Source organism: Ornithodoros turicata, unplaced genomic scaffold (assembly GCF_037126465.1).
Source record: "Ornithodoros turicata isolate Travis unplaced genomic scaffold, ASM3712646v1 ctg00001150.1, whole genome shotgun sequence".
NCBI classification, from domain to species: domain Eukaryota; kingdom Metazoa; phylum Arthropoda; class Arachnida; order Ixodida; family Argasidae; genus Ornithodoros; species Ornithodoros turicata.
In genome coordinates this window covers 110944-129920 of record NW_026999480.1, presented here as the reverse complement: position 1 = coordinate 129920, position 18977 = coordinate 110944, and the positions used below count along the sequence as shown (strand labels likewise).

At 41.7% G+C, this 18977-nt stretch overlaps 1 protein-coding gene across 4 annotated transcripts in view; it reads right to left on the bottom strand.

The window, feature by feature from the left end:
- Positions 1 to 616: 616 nt before the first annotated feature.
- Positions 617 to 18977, bottom strand: part of LOC135376561 (uncharacterized) — a 34977-nt gene continuing 16616 nt past the window's right edge. For all 4 annotated transcript variants that reach the window (XM_064609094.1, XM_064609097.1, XM_064609095.1 and 1 more), the window contains 2 exons: positions 8839 to 8976; positions 617 to 6996 (listed from right to left, as the gene is read on the bottom strand). In XM_064609094.1, coding sequence (XP_064465164.1) covers positions 1229 to 6996; positions 8839 to 8976 — 5906 coding nt within the window. In that variant the 3' untranslated portion in view covers positions 617 to 1228. The remainder of the gene's footprint in view (positions 6997 to 8838; positions 8977 to 18977) is intronic.

The following is an 18977-nucleotide window of genomic DNA, read 5'->3' as shown; positions in this document are numbered from 1 at the left end:
GGCACTTTGGTTTGATGGCAGGCTAATGTAACGCCATCGTTCACAAAGTAATTCCAGAAAGTAATTTTATGGGCAACATTGCTTCGAAACTCGTTTTCTAATCGTTTTCTAACCTGACGCGCCTTATTTGTTCACATTTGTGAACTTGCGGTTGAGCCAAGATAACATCACTTATTGCTCTTCATTGGCTTGAGTGGCTCTCCTTAGGGTCAATGAAGCCGGGAAATGCCAATATTGTGTGCTGCTCGGGTGGTAAGAATCCGCAAAAGTAACTGTAATAACAACTAAAGCACACATCCCGAGCTTTCACAATCCGGCCATAACTATAACTTGTGTCCCCTCGAAACATGTGTCCGTGTCTGCTATGAGACCCTAGGACATGTCCTGCGCTGTGTGCGAGCCGCTAATTCTGCATCTCGCTCATGATGATGATGAACACAAGAACCGCCCTTGTTCGAAATATGGGCGGCTCTCCTTCTGGGACACTTCCCTTCATATTTCTTTACTGGATTTTCTTCTCTTCTGCATCTCTTGATGACATCTAACTGGACACATTATTTCAAAAACAACTGCATGTAATCATTTAATCGCACACACACACACACACACACACAAATCCAATTTGTGACGTGTATTTTTTTATCATTCGTAGTTCCCTTACACAAACCTTGATTACGTCAAATTGATTCTTAATGTTCTGGGTGTCTGTAACTACACTGTAATCTGTAATCATAACTGGCAAAGCAATTTGGAGCCCGTAGCAATTTGGAACTAAAAAGATATAACACTGACCAACTTTTTTTTAAGAGCGTGATGCTCAATCGCAGTATTACAGTTATATATCCACTAAAGGTGAGATGCACCATATAAATATAATCACACGCAGCACGTATTCTAATAGTGCGGTATGTATAACGTAGCTAACCATATAACAAGCACATTAGGAACACACTTTTTTACACATTTTCGGATCACCTTATGGACCTACTACAGAACCGTACTTTTTAACAAGATGAATAAGAAAAAACCCGTTAGCCTCGGCAAACAGAAAAGTGATTTTGTATTTCATTTTTTACTCTGGCTGAATATTTCTGCTTTCTCGGATGAAGGCAAGGGACTGCTGTTGATACCTCTCTTAAAACTACAATATCATCTGCAGAGCTCGTGTCCACTGACAACTCGGTGCCACTTGGTGCTTAACCACAACCGTTGCTAACAATCGTGAGCATCATGAATGAAAGTCACTCAAGCGAGTCCACTTCTGAAGGAAGCTAACCAATTCGGGATCCTGTCTGCTTTGGAGGACTCCTTGTAATAGTTTCTTGCCTCCATCGTCCTTAGAAGAAATATTTGTATGAGGAAGCAAGAGTGAAATATACCTTAGGTTTCGTGATAGCGCAGTGCCATTTGGATGCAGCATTGAATCACTCTCTTGATAAAACAGTCGAATGAGTTTGAGTGTTTCACGAAAACACACATCTACTGCCCTGACATTTGAGTGGAGAACCATATGTTTGAGGCAAGGCGTAGTGCTCATATTCATATAGCCCACATAAAATGACTGCGGGCAAAGCGTCAATAAACTCGCAGCGTCATAATCACAATAATATGGCAATAATGTCACCAACCCTTCTCTTATATAATCTTTAGCACACATTAGCGTTGGTGATTCGCTTATGCTATCAGGACAGTTCATAAGAAAGTGCGGGATGAGGCATCTCAGAACATTCATTTCACTTCTTTCGGCGGAAGAAGCGCAGCACGTGGAACCGTACGCATCGCACATATTAGGGAAGGAGTGGGGAAGAAGGAAGTTCACGATATCAACGGCATCACTTTCACAGGCCAAGTGAAGAGGTGCCCTTCCAACCACGTCACGGGAACTCATTCTAGAGCGGAGTAATAATAACTTCACAACATCCAGGTGTCCATTTGAGGCGCACACATGCATGGGCGTTTCTCGACGCACATTGATCACGTCCACTGATGTATAAAAAGGAATGAGAAGCTTCACCACATTTGTGTGTCCATTCGACGCACTCAAGTGCAATGCAGTGTTCTCCTTTTCATCTGTAAAGCACACGGAATAATGTGAGAGATGAAGTTCCACGGCTTCGGCATTACCTTCCCGTGATTCTATTAGCAACTTCATACTGCCCTCGTCGTCGACCATTTCGGCGTTGACATCGTCAATGTGGGGATCATCGGTGTTATTCATGTGCGACCATCCCCGATATAAGGTAACAGTGTCATCATTTTCTACGCTATATTTTACATAATCCTCCATATGCAGATTTAAATGCGGCAGTAACAGCTTCATGTAATTAATGTAATTTACTTCTTTTATCTTACTTGGCTTATTCTTGGCGATATCATGTAGCAGTTTTCTGCCACAACAATCACCAGCGATGACATCTAAATGGAGGAAGAGAAGTTTCAGACACGAAATTTCTTCTTGGAAATCCTCGCTCAGAGACACAGACATAGACATATACGCATAGCTTCTGCTGATCCTCTGTGCATGCCTAGGGTCACTGTGTCGCAAATAAGGCCATAGAGTTTGCATCACTTTCCTTCCACCACCTTCCGCCCAAATGTACAACGGTGATGAGCCGAACGTTTCAGGTGAGTTCACGAGTGAGTGTGGGATGAGACACCTCACAACGTTGAAATCCAAACTCTTCTCATATTCCCAACTTCTCCAAGCAACGTCTAAGCACGTTTCTCCTTCGTAGTTAAGCATGTGCGCATTTGTGTGAGGTAGAAGAAACGTCACAGCTTTAAGGGAATGAGAGTAAGAAGCCACGTGAAGCGTTGTGTCTAATCTGATGTGATGTGCGTCATCTATCCGAGTGCGAAGGAGTAACAACTTCATGGCCTCCAAATCATCTTTCTTTGCACGTATATCCATCGGAGTTCGTTGACGATAATCGAAAACATTCACTGAGGGATAACGACGGAGAAGTAGCTTCACAATCTCTGCATCTCCACTCAAGTGCAAAGGAGTTTTAAAGTGTCCATTCCTTCTATTGTTAATGGATAAATGTGCGAGATAAAACTGTGTTGTCTCCAGATTTCCTTCTTTCGCACTAATGTGCAACATTGTGTTTCCATCATAATCAAGAATTCCCATATCGCAGTAAGGAAGGAGCATTTTGCAAACAGTCTCGGACTTTGCGTAAAAAGGGACAGTTCTATTGCTGCTGTCTGTAAAACTATCAAGGTTTCCAATTACCGAAGACTCTACAGAACATGTCAAGCTTCGTTCCTTGCGTGATTCTAATTGGTCCATGATGTCTGTGTCCAGTTCTCCTGTACTCTCTCTCGGGGACACATAACTCAGATACACGTCTAAAACGCCTCGTAGGTCGTGTATCACAGCCGTCAATATTGCTCGTTTAAGAAAATGTCTCTTTTTCTCCAAGGTTTCACATGTGCGGAGATTTTCGGTAGAATGTTTCACTGCTTCCTCACTGCATCGAGCGCATAATACGTCGAGTCTGTCTCTCACAGCTGAAGTCGCAGTTCGCAGATAGTTCCTCCAAAGAGTCACAGTCTGGAAATATCTCACAACAGACGCTTCCCACAGATCTTTCATCCACTCTGCGCCCCATGGGGAAAAGAGTTCTACGTACTCGAATGGTGACATTTGAAACAAATCATCCCTGATTAGTTCATCATCCATTGGAAGCCTCTTCAATGCCGTTCCATCAGCATGCAGGGCAGCTACGTGTAATGGCGTCCTTTTGAGCTGATCCACCTTCAACATATCCTCTCTTTGGATAACATGTTGCTCAAAATATGAAGCGTCGTTGTTGATCACGGCAGAGTGAAGTGGATAGGACTCCGACGCCAGTCCATCGAACAACATCATTACACCCTCGTAGTCTTTTTTACCATACAATCCGACAACATTTTCCCTAAACCTGGATTTTTTTCTTCCTTTTACCCTTTCCAACAGGTAGTGAGCTGCGAAAAATTCGGCGAAAGTCTTATGAACGAACACGGGAATTCCTGCGTCGTTAATTCTATTCACAAAACCTTCTTTGAAAGAATCAACTCCGGTGATGAAACTTCCTTCGGGATCTAACTGCTCTAATTCGTCTTCGTTCAATAAGGTTTCCAATATATCCTGAGGAAATATACACTTCATAGCAAGGAGACCATGGTTTACGTAGAATGGAGACTTCGCGTCATGGTTGTCCCCTCGCACAGCACTTCGGGAGATGTCTTCCTTCACCTTTTCTTTTCGGTGCACAATGTGCTTGTACTCGACAAACATCTTGTAGATGTGTACAGTGTATATACTGCTCCCACCGGAAATGTCAACAATTTTGAGCAACGAAGAGTAATTGCCCGACTTTGTAATTTCCCCGCTCTCCATCTGAGCCATCATACGAAGTAGGAGAGGGGTTTCCAGGATTGTCTTGTTTTTCTTCTTCAATGTCCCGTACAGTTGCTGGAATTTTTGCAGAAATGCCTTTTTGCTGCTCGCTTGAGTTTTTCTTTGGGCCCTATATCTTTTGAGGAAATCATTTTGGTTTTCATCAGAAAAAGGAACAAGATCATATGACACCGTCTGCAGGACATCTTGTGCATGGGGTTTACACACAGTGCGAGTAAATAGGTACACCTTGTAAATTTTTTTGTTAGCTAGAAACAGAATAAAGTCGAGTACACACTTGCGACATTTCTCTTTGACTTCATCGAAGCCATCCAACATGACGACGACCTCGAAAGGGCTACCATTCTTGAAGCTTTCCTCGAACAAAGCGAACTCGAGACCATCTTTTCGTACTTGGCACAGATCCGCTAGATATTCCAGACTAGGCAGCGCCGTTCTAACTAATGCCATTTGCTGAAGAAGGTCGACGTAGAGCACCCACCGCTTCTTGTCTTGACTTTTTAACTGTGTGCACAACCGAGATGCCAACACACTCTTTCCCATACCTGGTGCACCAGAGACAATGACTACCTTCTCGTTTACCTTTAACAACGCGTCCTCGGTGTAACTCTCACTTCCCGTCATTGGAAGGTGACTGAGACGACCGTTTGATTTTGTCCACAAGAGCCTCTTACGAGGTTCCTCGAACTTTAGCAGGTGCGCTACTTTGTTTAGGAAATGAACATTTTCCAGGAGGGCTTCGTAGTCACGTAGTTCTTGGAGGAGTACGAATTTCTCGAACTTCGTTAATTCCTCCTTGGCCTTTGCCATACAACCGTGAGGTAGAAGTGTTGCGACCTGATTGTGTGTACAGCCCAGAAGTGCGAAAGCCTCACTGTCGTCGCCTAGATTGCATTCTTTCAAGTTAATTTCCACGGCTCTTCTACACTCTCTTTCGACGTAATAGATCTGAACACGTTCTTGTAGTTCATGAAGAGCAGGTCCCACGTCAATGTTCGTTGATTCACAGAGCTTTAGAAAAACAGGGGTGTCTACGCAACGTATGAAGGTATCTATATTCGTTGCGTCCTTAAGCTTAGAAACGTCTTGGCCCTGAAGTTTTACGCGGGAATTTTCGAAAATCCCTTTTTTGCAGCTATACGTAACATGCTCAAAGCTTGCTTCGTCGATCCTATGAACTTTGTGCCTCTCGCCAAAGAATGCATCTTCTTGCACTTGTTTCACCAAGTAGTCTTTACCACTGTCTTCCACGAGCAAGATGACTTTTGATCCAGTGACACAAGAGACTTCACTGAGAAGTTTAATCATCTTTCGGACGCCTTCGTTTTGTTGGACCGTTACAAGCGCAAAAGCATATTTGTAGTCTAGTAACACATCCTCCAGTGCGGAGTCCAGCTGTTTTGCATCGAAAAACATGTACGGAAGTCCCGTAGATTGCACAGCGTTGTGAACCATTATTTCGAGAAGCCTCAGTTCTGGGCCCGTAACTACGTGAAGCAACCCGTTTTCCCAGACACTGTTCTTCGGTTGGTTATCGAGATTGACTTTCAGTTTGCCAATGTTGAAAGCTTTGTTGAGTCTCTCGTTTACCTTTTCTATCATGGTTGCATCTATCGACGGGATTCCATTTTGAATGTATTTCTGCATGTCCGGGATGACAGTATCCTCGAAAAACTTTCGTAACTCTGGTACCTCCTTTTCGAGAACCGTATTTCCATGATCGCTGCCATATTGAGTTAGTATGTGTGGGATACGAACAATCGCTTCTTGTTCTTCATTTTTCATCAAAGCTAGTCGTATCAAGTCATCCACATCGTTTTCTCTTCGTTTTATGTCATCCAGAATGGCTGTGTATCTCTGTTCCGTTTGGGTATCTTCGCGGGAATATGGCTTGCCGTCATTTTTATACACCAGATGAAGTGCCAAATGACAGGATTCGTGAATAAACGTGCCCAGGACTTCGGCTTCCGTTCCTCTGCCTCCGATAAAAATTCTTTGCTCTTCGCAGGTAGCAAGTCCGAGGACGCGGCTGCCGCTGCAACCCGTGATCCCCTGAACGTTTTCACTGTTGTAGTCGAATAGTATATCCAGATGCGGTGCTGTGGCAACAACTTTCAATATTTTCTCGTTTAATTGGTCGGTTGAAAGTTCCCTGAACATCTTCTCCAATCGCTCCTCGAAGTCATCACATCCGACGCTCCTTGATGTACTTTTCAAGTAATAGATGTAGGAGTCTTTGCATTCTGTGGTGTAGTATCGTTGCCGTCGAATTTCAGCTCGATGAACGCGTGACAGATGTTGATAATACGATGATTCTTTCTTGTTCTTGAGTCCACATCCCCGCGAGACTAAGAGGCCATGTATACGGATGGCTTTCTTTTTAACAGCTCTGTAACGAGCTGATTTTTCTTTAACAGGGTCCAACCACAGTTTCAAAGCAGGTGCAGCATCCAAGCACTTTAGAACACCAGCCTCGTCTTCCTCCGCAATGGCTTCGTGCATTTCCTTCCTGACGTCTTCCCACTGTGGCGACCTTTCTATGTTGGGATCCAATTCAGATGTCGAAGCCATGTCCTTGGAGCGAGAAATTCCTGTAATTTAGGGAATTTAGGAACGTAAGCAACACTAATTGGAATTATACAAGAAACAGGTCAAGCGCGGTAATGTATCTGGAACGCGACTCTCGTTTTTCGGTGTTTGCGCCGCGAAGCAACTGAGGCTACAGGGACTCTTGTTTTTTGCTCTGGGATCAAGTTGTATAATAAAAGCAGCAACGATGTGTCGTCGCTGCTCTGTTTTAGTTTGTTGTCTAGTGCCTTTGAGTTTTCAGTGTTTATCGATACCTCTGCTTGTTTCGTTAATTGGCTCTCGAGACCATGACGGTCATTTCGGGGGAACAGGTTTGTTTCATCGGACACATAACAGGAGACAATGGGATGGAAGCGTGGAGCTTCCTTATAGCCATGGACAGTATCATATCCTTGCAAGTAGACAAAGAAGAAGTACACAAATGTATGTACACAAGACTAGACTCAAACAAACAATGAAGCATTTCATACACTGAATCCAAGCAAGATACAGAAACAGAATAAAGAGAAAGAATGCAAATGGACGTCTCACCGATAGGGAATGCCATGTATTTATCATAAAAAAGCGGGGGAATTGGAACTGCACGAGGAAGCCGATATGGACGATCAAAGATTGAAGGGCATTGTGAAGCAACAATAATATTGTGATAAAAGATCAGTACCAATGGTTAATGAACTCAGAGCAATGCTAGAACAGAATACAAGTGTAACAACAGAATTTTTCGAGTATGTGCGCGGTCCGCGCCTTCTGTTGGTCTTTCTCTCTTTCCGCGTCTCTGTGTCGCTGTATCGCTGCTGCCTCAGAAAACTCACATCCAAGCACTTAACAGTTCATACGGATATCAGGGTTGGGTGTTTGTCTCCTGAGAAACACAAATCGTGCACCTTCGATGATAAGGCGTGAACTGCACTCGCGAATACGGCCACGAACTGGCTTGGGTGTTTGCTTGCCTTTTCAGTAGACGGCGTTCTAGTCGACTGAGGGGTGTCGCGTCTGAATAGGCAGCGGATTCGACATCCTTTGCTTGGCAAGCAATTTTTGAAATTCAATTGCTGAAAAAGCAGGAGGATTTACAGCAGAGACGTTAGGCATCGGAAGCGCCCAAGTTACAAACTTTGAGGAAACCACAAAGGTTCTACATGCGTGCCATTTACTTTACAGCTCCTTTTTAGAAAACACAAAGACCGATGTAATGGCCTCACGGTGAGTCTGGTATACAGTGCCGCCACGTAGCTTCTTTCTCATCACCTGCCTTAGTAGAAATTTATGCACGCTGGCCCAATGGGCTGCCCATCAGCGAATATGCGACCGTTGGCTGTGATCAGGGATAGTCTCCTTCACAGCAATTAGGGAGATTAGAAATGAAACGAAGAAAGAAAACAACGCACGACAGATGCTAGTTGCAAGCCTAGCAGGGGATCTGCCAATCAACTAACGAGCTCTGGAGGAAAATATATTTGGCATTATGTAACGCATACACCCACTTCAGTCTGTAAACAAGAGGGTGCGTCCGCTCACGCGTATGGAGTAGACGTCGCTGGTAGAGGAAATGGAGTAGGAAACCGCACGGCGTATGCGACGTATTTCTCCATTCTGTACCGCGAAGGACATGCAATGGCTACACCACTTTGCGGCATGCCCTTAATAATGACCGAAAACACACAATGACTCAATTATCGCGCAGTTTTCGCCCACCAAGCACGATAGCAGCGCCGCCGCACCCCCATGACGTCAAGCACTGAAGCGAGTCTACAGAGAATAAGAAGACGGAGTGTGGAAGCTTGTGTAACATCATGTGCAAGAAAATAGATCCCTTCCCCCAGATTTGATGGCCTTTCGGTTACCTGCGGGCCCCGTCCATTCTTTGAGTACCTTCTTGAGTTTCTTTACATGAAACGGCTTCATGGCCATGTCTACCCGGTTGATGACCTCGTGGAACTTTTCGTCAGTCAAGTCGCGAAGCTGCTGCACATTGTCCATGCCTAAGGGAAATTTCAACACTGGGGTTAAAATCGTCTGAGGCTTTATGAACACAGTTTATACGAATGCGTCGCAGGAGGTTGTTATACCCACTTTCGTACGTGTTACAGAAAAAAAAAAATCTAGTGATATAAAATCTTGCGGCATATATAGGGTACAATTTGAGAAGAAAGATGCGCTAACAGTTCACTCACACTGTTCACCTGAGCCAGGCTCGCTACGAACTGCACAAGTCTAATTTTCACTATCTTAACAGGTTTGTAGCGCTTTCTATAACCCTTGTCATTTTATCCTGGCTCTTGGTTCTTGTGACAGTGTGAGGTTGTGTAACCACGTACAATAACCATGCCGACTAATGTCGAATTGGAAAAGCAAATCAAAGACACGAAGAGTCAAATAATGAGTGCTATACATGACATATCACAGGAGTTCAGATCATGCAGCTCCGCTATGTCCGCACAAATTGAAGAAGTGAACAAAAGCATGTCCTCCATCAATGAAAACTTTTGTGAAACGCAAAAAAAAGTTGGAAGCTGTTCTTGTGGAAAATACTAAACTGTGAAAAGTTAACGAGGAGCTAGCAAAAAGAGTGAGTGATCTCGAACAGTATTCTAGATTAAACAACATTGAGATCAAGGGAGTACCTGAAAAACAAGGAAGAAGACTGCGTGAAGATTATACAGGCCCTTGGTGTTAAAATCGATATGCACGTCGATGAAACTGATATTGATGTTGTGCATCGTGTACCAACCTATGACAAACCTGGGAAAAATATTATTTTCCGCTTTGTTTCAAGGAGTAAAAAGAATGTGTTTCAGACGAAGGCTAAGAGAGCACGCCTTTGCGCTGTGGACTTGGGTTTTAGAAACGACACTAGGTCCATTTACTTTAATGACCATCTTACGCCTATCAACAAAAAACGGCTTGCAAAAACGCGAACCGTTGCAAAATCTAGTAACTGGAAATTCGTTTGGACCGACCAGGGCCAGATTAAAGCAGGATTTTCGACGGAGAGTTCGGTCCTTCGAATCAGACACGAAGCAGATATTGCGAAAATAGGCCCTTTGCTGTGAACTGGTGACTAAGGCTGTCTTCTGTTTTATTCCCCTATTGCATTGATGGAATTTTCTTTAATTCACTTTAATGCGAGAAGTTTAAGAGGACACTTTCATGAAATAGACGATTTTTTGTGCCATTGCCTTACTCTCTTGTCGCAATCAGCAGTACAAAAACTACGTTTCTGAGCATGTTTGCCATGATCAATCTCTCACTAATGTCGGTGGTGGAGTAGGCCTCTTTATTGCTTCACAAATATGGTATATTGTCCGCAATGATATGGCCTTAGATATTCCATGTTGTGAAAGCGTATGGGTTGAAGTTGATAAGAGCTGTTTGTCCGGTGCGCATAGGTATGTTGTCGTCGGCGTGTTATATCGTTCCCCATCTGTAAATGTCACACAATTCACTGGTTCTTTAGATATGTTGTTACACAAGTTGAGTTTGGAAAATAAGTGTGTTGTACTTACTGGTGATACTAATATAAACTTATTAGATACTATTTCACCTACTACTGTACCCTTTTCTAGTTGCCTTACTAGTTACGGTTTTACATGTCCGCTTACGTCCCCTACCAGAGTAACATGCAGTACATCCAGGGATCGGAACCGGTATTTTTTTCGGTCCGGTTCGGGTTCGGGTTCAGGAATATTGGTTCGGTTCGGGTTTAGCTCCGCTGAACCGAAATTATCAGCTTGAACCGGTTCAGGTATATCGGTTCGGTTCGGGTTCGGTTCAGGGAGAACCCACCCCACCCCCACCCCCGCACATACACAGACAAAAAAAAAATCTGTCAGCGGTCGGGGCATTTACAGGGATTGGAACAGTTACTTTTTTCGGCCTCGGTTTAACCGGTCCACGGGCAGTAATTTTGCTACATGCAAGCAAGCTTACGCTCACCGTACACGATTGTAAGAGAAAAGTGTGAGATAACCGTTTCAGGTGAGCAAAAAAAAAGATCGGTCAGTAGTACAATTAATTCACCTCTGCACCGATTTCCGAACCGGTAACCGTATCAATTTTTTTCGGTTCAGTTCCGGTTCGGCTCAGGACAAGCAAAAAAATTGTTCGGGTTCGGTTCGGTTCGGGTTCGTCAGAAAATAACGGTTTTTTCCGGTTTTCGGTTCGGGTTCAGTTCCGGTTCCGATCCCTGAGTACATCTACTCTAATAGACCACATATGGGTCAAAGACTGTTTACTGTCACATGCTGAGGTTATTGAAATTGACATCACAGACCATTATGCCGTATCTGCCACTTTCCAGTCCAGACTCTGTGGCAATGATAGGGGTTCCTTCGTGCGTTTTAATTCGGAGCGCTTTGTTTGTGACGTGGCCGGTGTCGATTGGACCACCATTTATAAGTGTGAGCACGTTGACGATGCATACAACACTTTTTCTGCTTGTCTTATTCATGCTATTGATCGTAACACAACCACGACGTTATCTAGGAATAAGTACTTGCATGGCCGAAATCCGTGGATTACCCGTGGCACTCTTATATAAATGCGGAAGAAGCATAATCTCAGTAGGAAACTTAAGAGTAACCCATTTAATGTTAACTTGCGAGCGAGATATATGCTGTATTCCAAACATTTATCCAGATTACTACACAGTGCTAAGAGACAGTATTTTCATTCAAGAATTGCATTTTGCACAAATGTCAAAGATAAGTGGAAAATCGTCAATTCCTTCCTTAATAGACAGAGCCGCCAGTCATTTCCTGATAAGATTACTTCCAATGGTGTAACTTATCATGATTCACATGACATCGCCATCTGCTTTCGGTAATCACTTCATTTCTACAGTTAGGAATTTAACAGAGATATCACAATCACCTCAGTCACATTTTGTTCCCGTTGTACCCGCGTGTATCTCAGTCTTTCTTCCTACAACCTACGTGCCCGTTGGAAGTGTCGTGTGCGATATCATCACTCCGTAACGTTTCCGCAGGTTACGATCGCATAACTGTGGCAAATCTGAAACTTGTTCGTGACGTTATCTCCCCTGTCCTCGCACATATTATCAATCTTTAATGATGATGATTATTCATCATTCATTGATGATGATTTCTTTCAAACACGGCACGTTTCCTAAGGCTCTGAAACATGCTTAATTATTCCCCTATTTAAAAAGGGTAACACTTCAGATTTACATCTGAAGTATAACTATCGACCAATCTCTATCTTGCAGGCGATTAGTAAGATCTTCAAACGGTTACTCTACAGCCGCCTTGTTAAGTATCTTGAAAAATTTAATATACTATGCAGCAATCAACACGGATTTCGTAACAAGTACTCGACTGAAACTGCCCCGATTAATTTTTGCGATAGAATTAAGTATTCGTTGGACACTGGAGGCATAGCCCTCTCGGTTTTTGTTGACTTTTCTAAAGCATTTGATTGCGTGCATCACACAATACTCCTTTCCAAATTAACAGCTTAGGGAATTTGCGGTCCAGCTCTATCACTTATACAAAGCTTTTTGCAAGACAGAATACAGGTTGTAAAATTTAAAGGCATGGCCCTCTCGGTTTTTGTTGACTTTTCTAAAGCATTTGATCGCGTGCGTCACACAATACTCCTTTCCAAATTAACAGCTTAGGGAATTTGCGGTCCAGCTCTATCATTTATACAAAGCTTTTTGCAAGACAAAATACAGGTTGTAAAATTTAAAGGCTTAGCCCTCTCGGTTTTTGTTGACTTTTCTAAAGCATTTGATTGCGTGCATCACACAATACTCCTTTCCAAATTAACAGCTTAGGGAATTTGCGGTCCAGCTCTATCACTTATACAAAGCTTTTTGCAAGACAGAATACAGGTTGTAAAATTTAAAGGCATGGCCCTCTCGGTTTTTGTTGACTTTTCTAAAGCATTTGATCGCGTGCGTCACACAATACTCCTTTCCAAATTAACAGCTTAGGGAATTTGCGGTCCAGCTCTATCACTTATACAAAGCTTTTTGCAAGACAGAATACAGGTTGTAAAATTTAAAGGCTTAGCCCTCTCGGTTTTTGTTGAATTTTCTAAAGCATTTGCTTGCGTGCATCACACAATACTCCTTTCCAAATTAACAGCTTAGGGAATTTGCGGTCCAGCTCTATCACTTATACAAAGCTTTTTGCAAGACAGAATACAGGTTGTAAAATTTAAAGGCTTAGCCCTCTCGGTTTTTGTTGACTTTTCTAAAGCATTTCATTGCGTGCATCACACAATACTCCTTTCCAAATTAACAGCTTAGGGAATTTGCGGTCCAGCTCTATCACTTATACAAAGCTTTTTGCAAGACAGAATACAGGTTGTAAAATTTAAAGGCTTAGCCCTCTCGGTTTTTGTTGACTTTTCTAAAGCATTTGATCGCGTGCGTCACACAATACTCCTTTCCAAATTAACAGCTTAGGGAATTTGCGGTCCAGCTCTATCACTTATACAAAGCTTTTTGCAAGACAGAATACAGGTTGTAAAATTTAAAGGCTTAGCCCTCTCGGTTTTTGTTGACTTTTCTAAAGCATTTGATCGCGTGCGTCACACAATACTCCTTTCCAAATTAACAGCTTAGGGAATTTGCGGTCCAGCTCTATCACTTATACAAAGCTTTTTGCAAGACAGAATACAGGTTGTAAAATTTAAAGGCTTAGCCCTCTCGGTTTTTGTTGACTTTTCTAAAGTATTTGATTGCGTGCATCACACAATACTCCTTTCCAAATTAACAGCTTAGGGAATTTGCGGTCCAGCTCTATCACTTATACAAAGCTTCTTGCAAGACAGAATACAGGTTGTAAAATTTAAAGGCTTAGCCCTCTCGGTTTTTGTTGACTTTTCTAAAGCATTTGACTGCGTGCATCACACAATACTCCTTTCCAAATTAACAGCTTGGGGAATTTGCGGTCCAGCTCTATCACTTATACAAAGCTTTTTGCAAGACAGAATACAAGTTGTAAAATTTAAAGGCATAGCCCTCTCGGTTTTTGTTGACTTTTCTAAAGCATTTGATTGCGTGCATCACGCAATACTCCTTTCCAAATTAACAGCTTAGGGAATTTGCGGTCCAGCTCTATCACTTATACAAAGCTTTTTGCAAGACAGAATACAGGTTGTAAAATTTAAAGGCTTAGCCCTCTCGGTTTTTGTTGACTTTTCTAAAGCATTTGATTGCGTGCATCACACAATACTCCTTTCCAAATTAACAGCTTAGGGAATTTGCGGTCCAGCTCTATCACTTATACAAAGCTTTTTGCAAGACAGAATACAGGTTGTAAAATTTAAAGGCATGGCCCTCTCGGTTTTTGTTGACTTTTCTAAAGCATTTGATCGCGTGCGTCACACAATACTCCTTTCCAAATTAACAGCTTAGGGAATTTGCGGTCCAGCTCTATCATTTATACAAAGCTTTTTGCAAGACAGAATACAGGTTGTAAAATTTAAAGGCTTAGCCCTCTCGGTTTTTGTTGACTTTTCTAAAGCATTTGATTGCGTGCATCACACAATACTCCTTTCCAAATTAACAGCTTAGGGAATTTGCGGTCCAGCTCTATCACTTATACAAAGCTTTTTGCAAGACAGAATACAGGTTGTAAAATTTAAAGGCATGGCCCTCTCGGTTTTTGTTGACTTTTCTAAAGCATTTGATCGCGTGCGTCACACAATACTCCTTTCCAAATTAACAGCTTAGGGAATTTGCGGTCCAGCTCTATCACTTATACAAAGCTTTTTGCAAGACAGAATACAGGTTGTAAAATTTAAAGGCTTAGCCCTCTCGGTTTTTGTTGAATTTTCTAAAGCATTTGCTTGCGTGCATCACACAATACTCCTTTCCAAATTAACAGCTTAGGGAATTTGCGGTCCAGCTCTATCACTTATACAAAGCTTTTTGCAAGACAGAATACAGGTTGTAAAATTTAAAGGCTTAGCCCTCTCGGTTTTTGTTGACTTTTCTAAAGCATTTCATTGCGTGCATCACACAATACTCCTTTCCAAATTAACAGCTTAGGGAATTTGCGGTCCAGCTCTATCACTTATACAAAGCTTTTTGCAAGACAGAATACAGGTTGTAAAATTTAAAGGCTTAGCCCTCTCGGTTTTTGTTGACTTTTCTAAAGCATTTGATCGCGTGCGTCACACAATACTCCTTTCCAAATTAACAGCTTAGGGAATTTGCGGTCCAGCTCTATCACTTATACAAAGCTTTTTGCAAGACAGAATACAGGTTGTAAAATTTAAAGGCATGGCCCTCTCGGTTTTTGTTGACTTTTCTAAAGCATTTGATTGCGTGCGTCACACAATACTCCTTTCCAAATTAACAGCTTAGGGAATTTGCGGTCCAGCTCTATCACTTATACAAAGCTTTTTGCAAGACAGAATACAGGTTGTAAAATTTAAAGGCTTAGCCCTCTCGGTTTTTGTTGACTTTTCTAAAGCATTTGATTGCGTGCATCACACAATACTCCTTTCCAAATTAACAGCTTAGGGAATTTGCGGTCCAGCTCTATCACTTATACAAAGCTTTTTGCAAGACAGAATACAGGTTGTAAAATTTAAAGGCTTAGCCCTCTCGGTTTTTGTTGACTTTTGTAAAGCATTTGATTGCGTGCATCACACAATACTCCTTTCCAAATTAACAGCTTAGGGAATTTGCGGTCCAGCTCTATCACTTATACAAAGCTTTTTGCAAGACAGAATACAGGTTGTAAAATTTAAAGGCTTAGCCCTCTCGGTTTTTGTTGACTTTTCTAAAGCATTTGATTGCGTGCATCACACAATACTCCTTTCCAAATTAACAGCTTAGGGAATTTGCGGTCCAGCTCTATCACTTATACAAAGCTTTTTGCAAGACAGAATACAGGTTGTAAAATTTAAAGGCTTAGCCCTCTCGGTTTTTGTTGACTTTTGTAAAGCATTTGATTGCGTGCATCACACAATACTCCTTTCCAAATTAACAGCTTAGGGAATTTGCGGTCCAGCTCTATCACTTATACAAAGCTTTTTGCGAGACAGAATACAGGTTGTAAAATTTAAAGGCTTAGCCCTCTCGGTTTTTGTTGACTTTTCTAAAGCATTTGATTGCGTGCATCACACAATACTCCTTTCCAAATTAACAGCTTAGGGAATTTGCGGTCCAGCTCTATCACTTATACAAAGCTTTTTGCAAGACAGAATACAGGTTGTAAAATTTAAAGGCTTAGCCCTCTCGGTTTTTGTTGACTTTTCTAAAGCATTTGATTGCGTGCATCACACAATACTCCTTTCCAAATTAACAGCTTAGGGAATTTGCGGTCCAGCTCTATCACTTATACAAAGCTTTTTGCAAGACAGAATACAGGTTGTAAAATTTAAAGGCATGGCCCTCTCGGTTTTTGTTGACTTTTGTAAAGCATTTGATTGCGTGCATCACACAATACTCCTTTCCAAATTAACAGCTTAGGGAATTTGCGGTCCAGCTCTATCACTTATACAAAGCTTTTTGCAAGACAGAATACAGGTTGTAAAATTTCAAGGCATGGCCCTCTCGGTTTTTGTTGACTTTTCTAAAGCATTTGATTGCGTGCATCACACAATACTCCTTTCCAAATTAACAGCTTAGGGAATTTGCGGTCCAGCTCTATCACTTATACAAAGCTTTTTGCAAGACAGAATACAGGTTGTAAAATTTAAAGGCATGGCCCTCTCGGTTTTTGTTGACTTTTGTAAAGCATTTGATTGCGTGCATCACACAATACTCCTTTCCAAATTAACAGCTTAGGGAATTTGCGGTCCAGCTCTATCACTTATACAAAGCTTTTTGCAAGACAGAATACAGGTTGTAAAATTTAAAGGCATGGCCCTCTCGGTTTTTGTTGACTTTTGTAAAGCATTTGATTGCGTGCATCACACAATACTCCTTTCCAAATTAACAGCTTAGGGAATTTGCGGTCCAGCTCTATCACTTATACAAAGCTTTTTGCAAGACAGAATACAGGTTGTAAAATTTCAAGGCATGGCCCTCTCGGTTTTTGTTGACTTTTGTAAAGCATTTGATTGCGTGCATCACACAATACTCCTTTCCAAATTAACAGCTTAGGGAATTTGCGGTCCAGCTCTATCACTTATACAAAGCTTTTTGCAAGACAGAATACAGGTTGTAAAATTTAAAGGCATGGCCCTCTCGGTTTTTGTTGACTTTTCTAAAGCATTTGATTGCGTGCGTCACACAATACTCCTTTCCAAATTAACAGCTTAGGGAATTTGCGGTCCAGCTCTATCACTTATACAAAGCTTTTTGCAAGACAGAATACAGGTTGTAAAATTTAAAGGCTTAGCCCTCTCGGTTTTTGTTGACTTTTCTAAAGCATTTGATTGCGTGCGTCACACAATACTCCTTTCCAAATTAACAGCTTAGGGAATTTGCGGTCCAGCTCTATCACTTATACAAAGCTTTTTGCAAGACAGAATACAGGTTGTAAAATTTAAAGGCATGGCCCTCTCGGTTTTTGTTGACTTTTCTAAAGCATTTGATTGCGTGCGTCACACAATACTCCTTTCCAAATTAACAGCTTAGGGAATTTGCGGTCCAGCTCTATCACTTATACAAAGCTTTTTGCAAGACAGAATACAGGTTGTAAAATTTAAAGGCTTAGCCCTCTCGGTTTTTGTTGACTTTTCTAAAGCATTTGATTGCGTGCATCACACAATACTCCTTTCCAAATTAACAGCTTAGGGAATTTGCGGTCCAGCTCTATCACTTATACAAAGCTTTTTGCAAGACAGAATACAGGTTGTAAAATTTAAAGGCTTAGCCCTCTCGGTTTTTGTTGACTTTTGTAAAGCATTTGATTGCGTGCATCACACAATACTCCTTTCCAAATTAACAGCTTAGGGAATTTGCGGTCCAGCTCTATCACTTATACAAAGCTTTTTGCAAGACAGAATACAGGTTGTAAAATTTAAAGGCTTAGCCCTCTCGGTTTTTGTTGACTTTTCTAAAGCATTTGATTGCGTGCATCACACAATACTCCTTTCCAAATTAACAGCTTAGGGAATTTGCGGTCCAGCTCTATCACTTATACAAAGCTTTTTGCAAGACAGAATACAGGTTGTAAAATTTAAAGGCTTAGCCCTCTCGGTTTTTGTTGACTTTTGTAAAGCATTTGATTGCGTGCATCACACAATACTCCTTTCCAAATTAACAGCTTAGGGAATTTGCGGTCCAGCTCTATCACTTATACAAAGCTTTTTGCAAGACAGAATACAGGTTGTAAAATTTAAAGGCTTAGCCCTCTCGGTTTTTGTTGACTTTTCTAAAGCATTTGATTGCGTGCATCACACAATACTCCTTTCCAAATTAACAGCTTAGGGAATTTGCGGTCCAGCTCTATCACTTATACAAAGCTTTTTGCAAGACAGAATACAGGTTGTAAAATTTAAAGGCTTAGCCCTCTCGGTTTTTGTTGACTTTTCTAAAGCATTTGATTGCGTGCATCACACAATACTCCTTTCCAAATTAACAGCTTAGGGAATTTGCGGTCCAGCTCTATCACTTATACAAAGCTTTTTGCAAGACAGAATACAGGTTGTAAAATTTAAAGGCTTAGCCCTCTCGGTTTTTGTTGACTTTTCTAAAGCATTTGATTGCGTGCATCACACAATACTCCTTTCCAAATTAACAGCTTAGGGAATTTGCGGTCCAGCTCTATCACTTATACAAAGCTTTTTGCAAGACAGAATACAGGTTGTAAAATTTAAAGGCTTAGCCCTCTCGGTTTTTGTTGACTTTTCTAAAGCATTTGATTGCGTGCATCACACAATACTCCTTTCCAAATTAACAGCTTAGGGAATTTGCGGTCCAGCTCTATCACTTATACAAAGCTTTTTGCGAGACAGAATACAGGTTGTAAAATTTAAAGGCTTAGCCCTCTCGGTTTTTGTTGACTTTTCTAAAGCATTTGATTGCGTGCATCACACAATACTCCTTTCC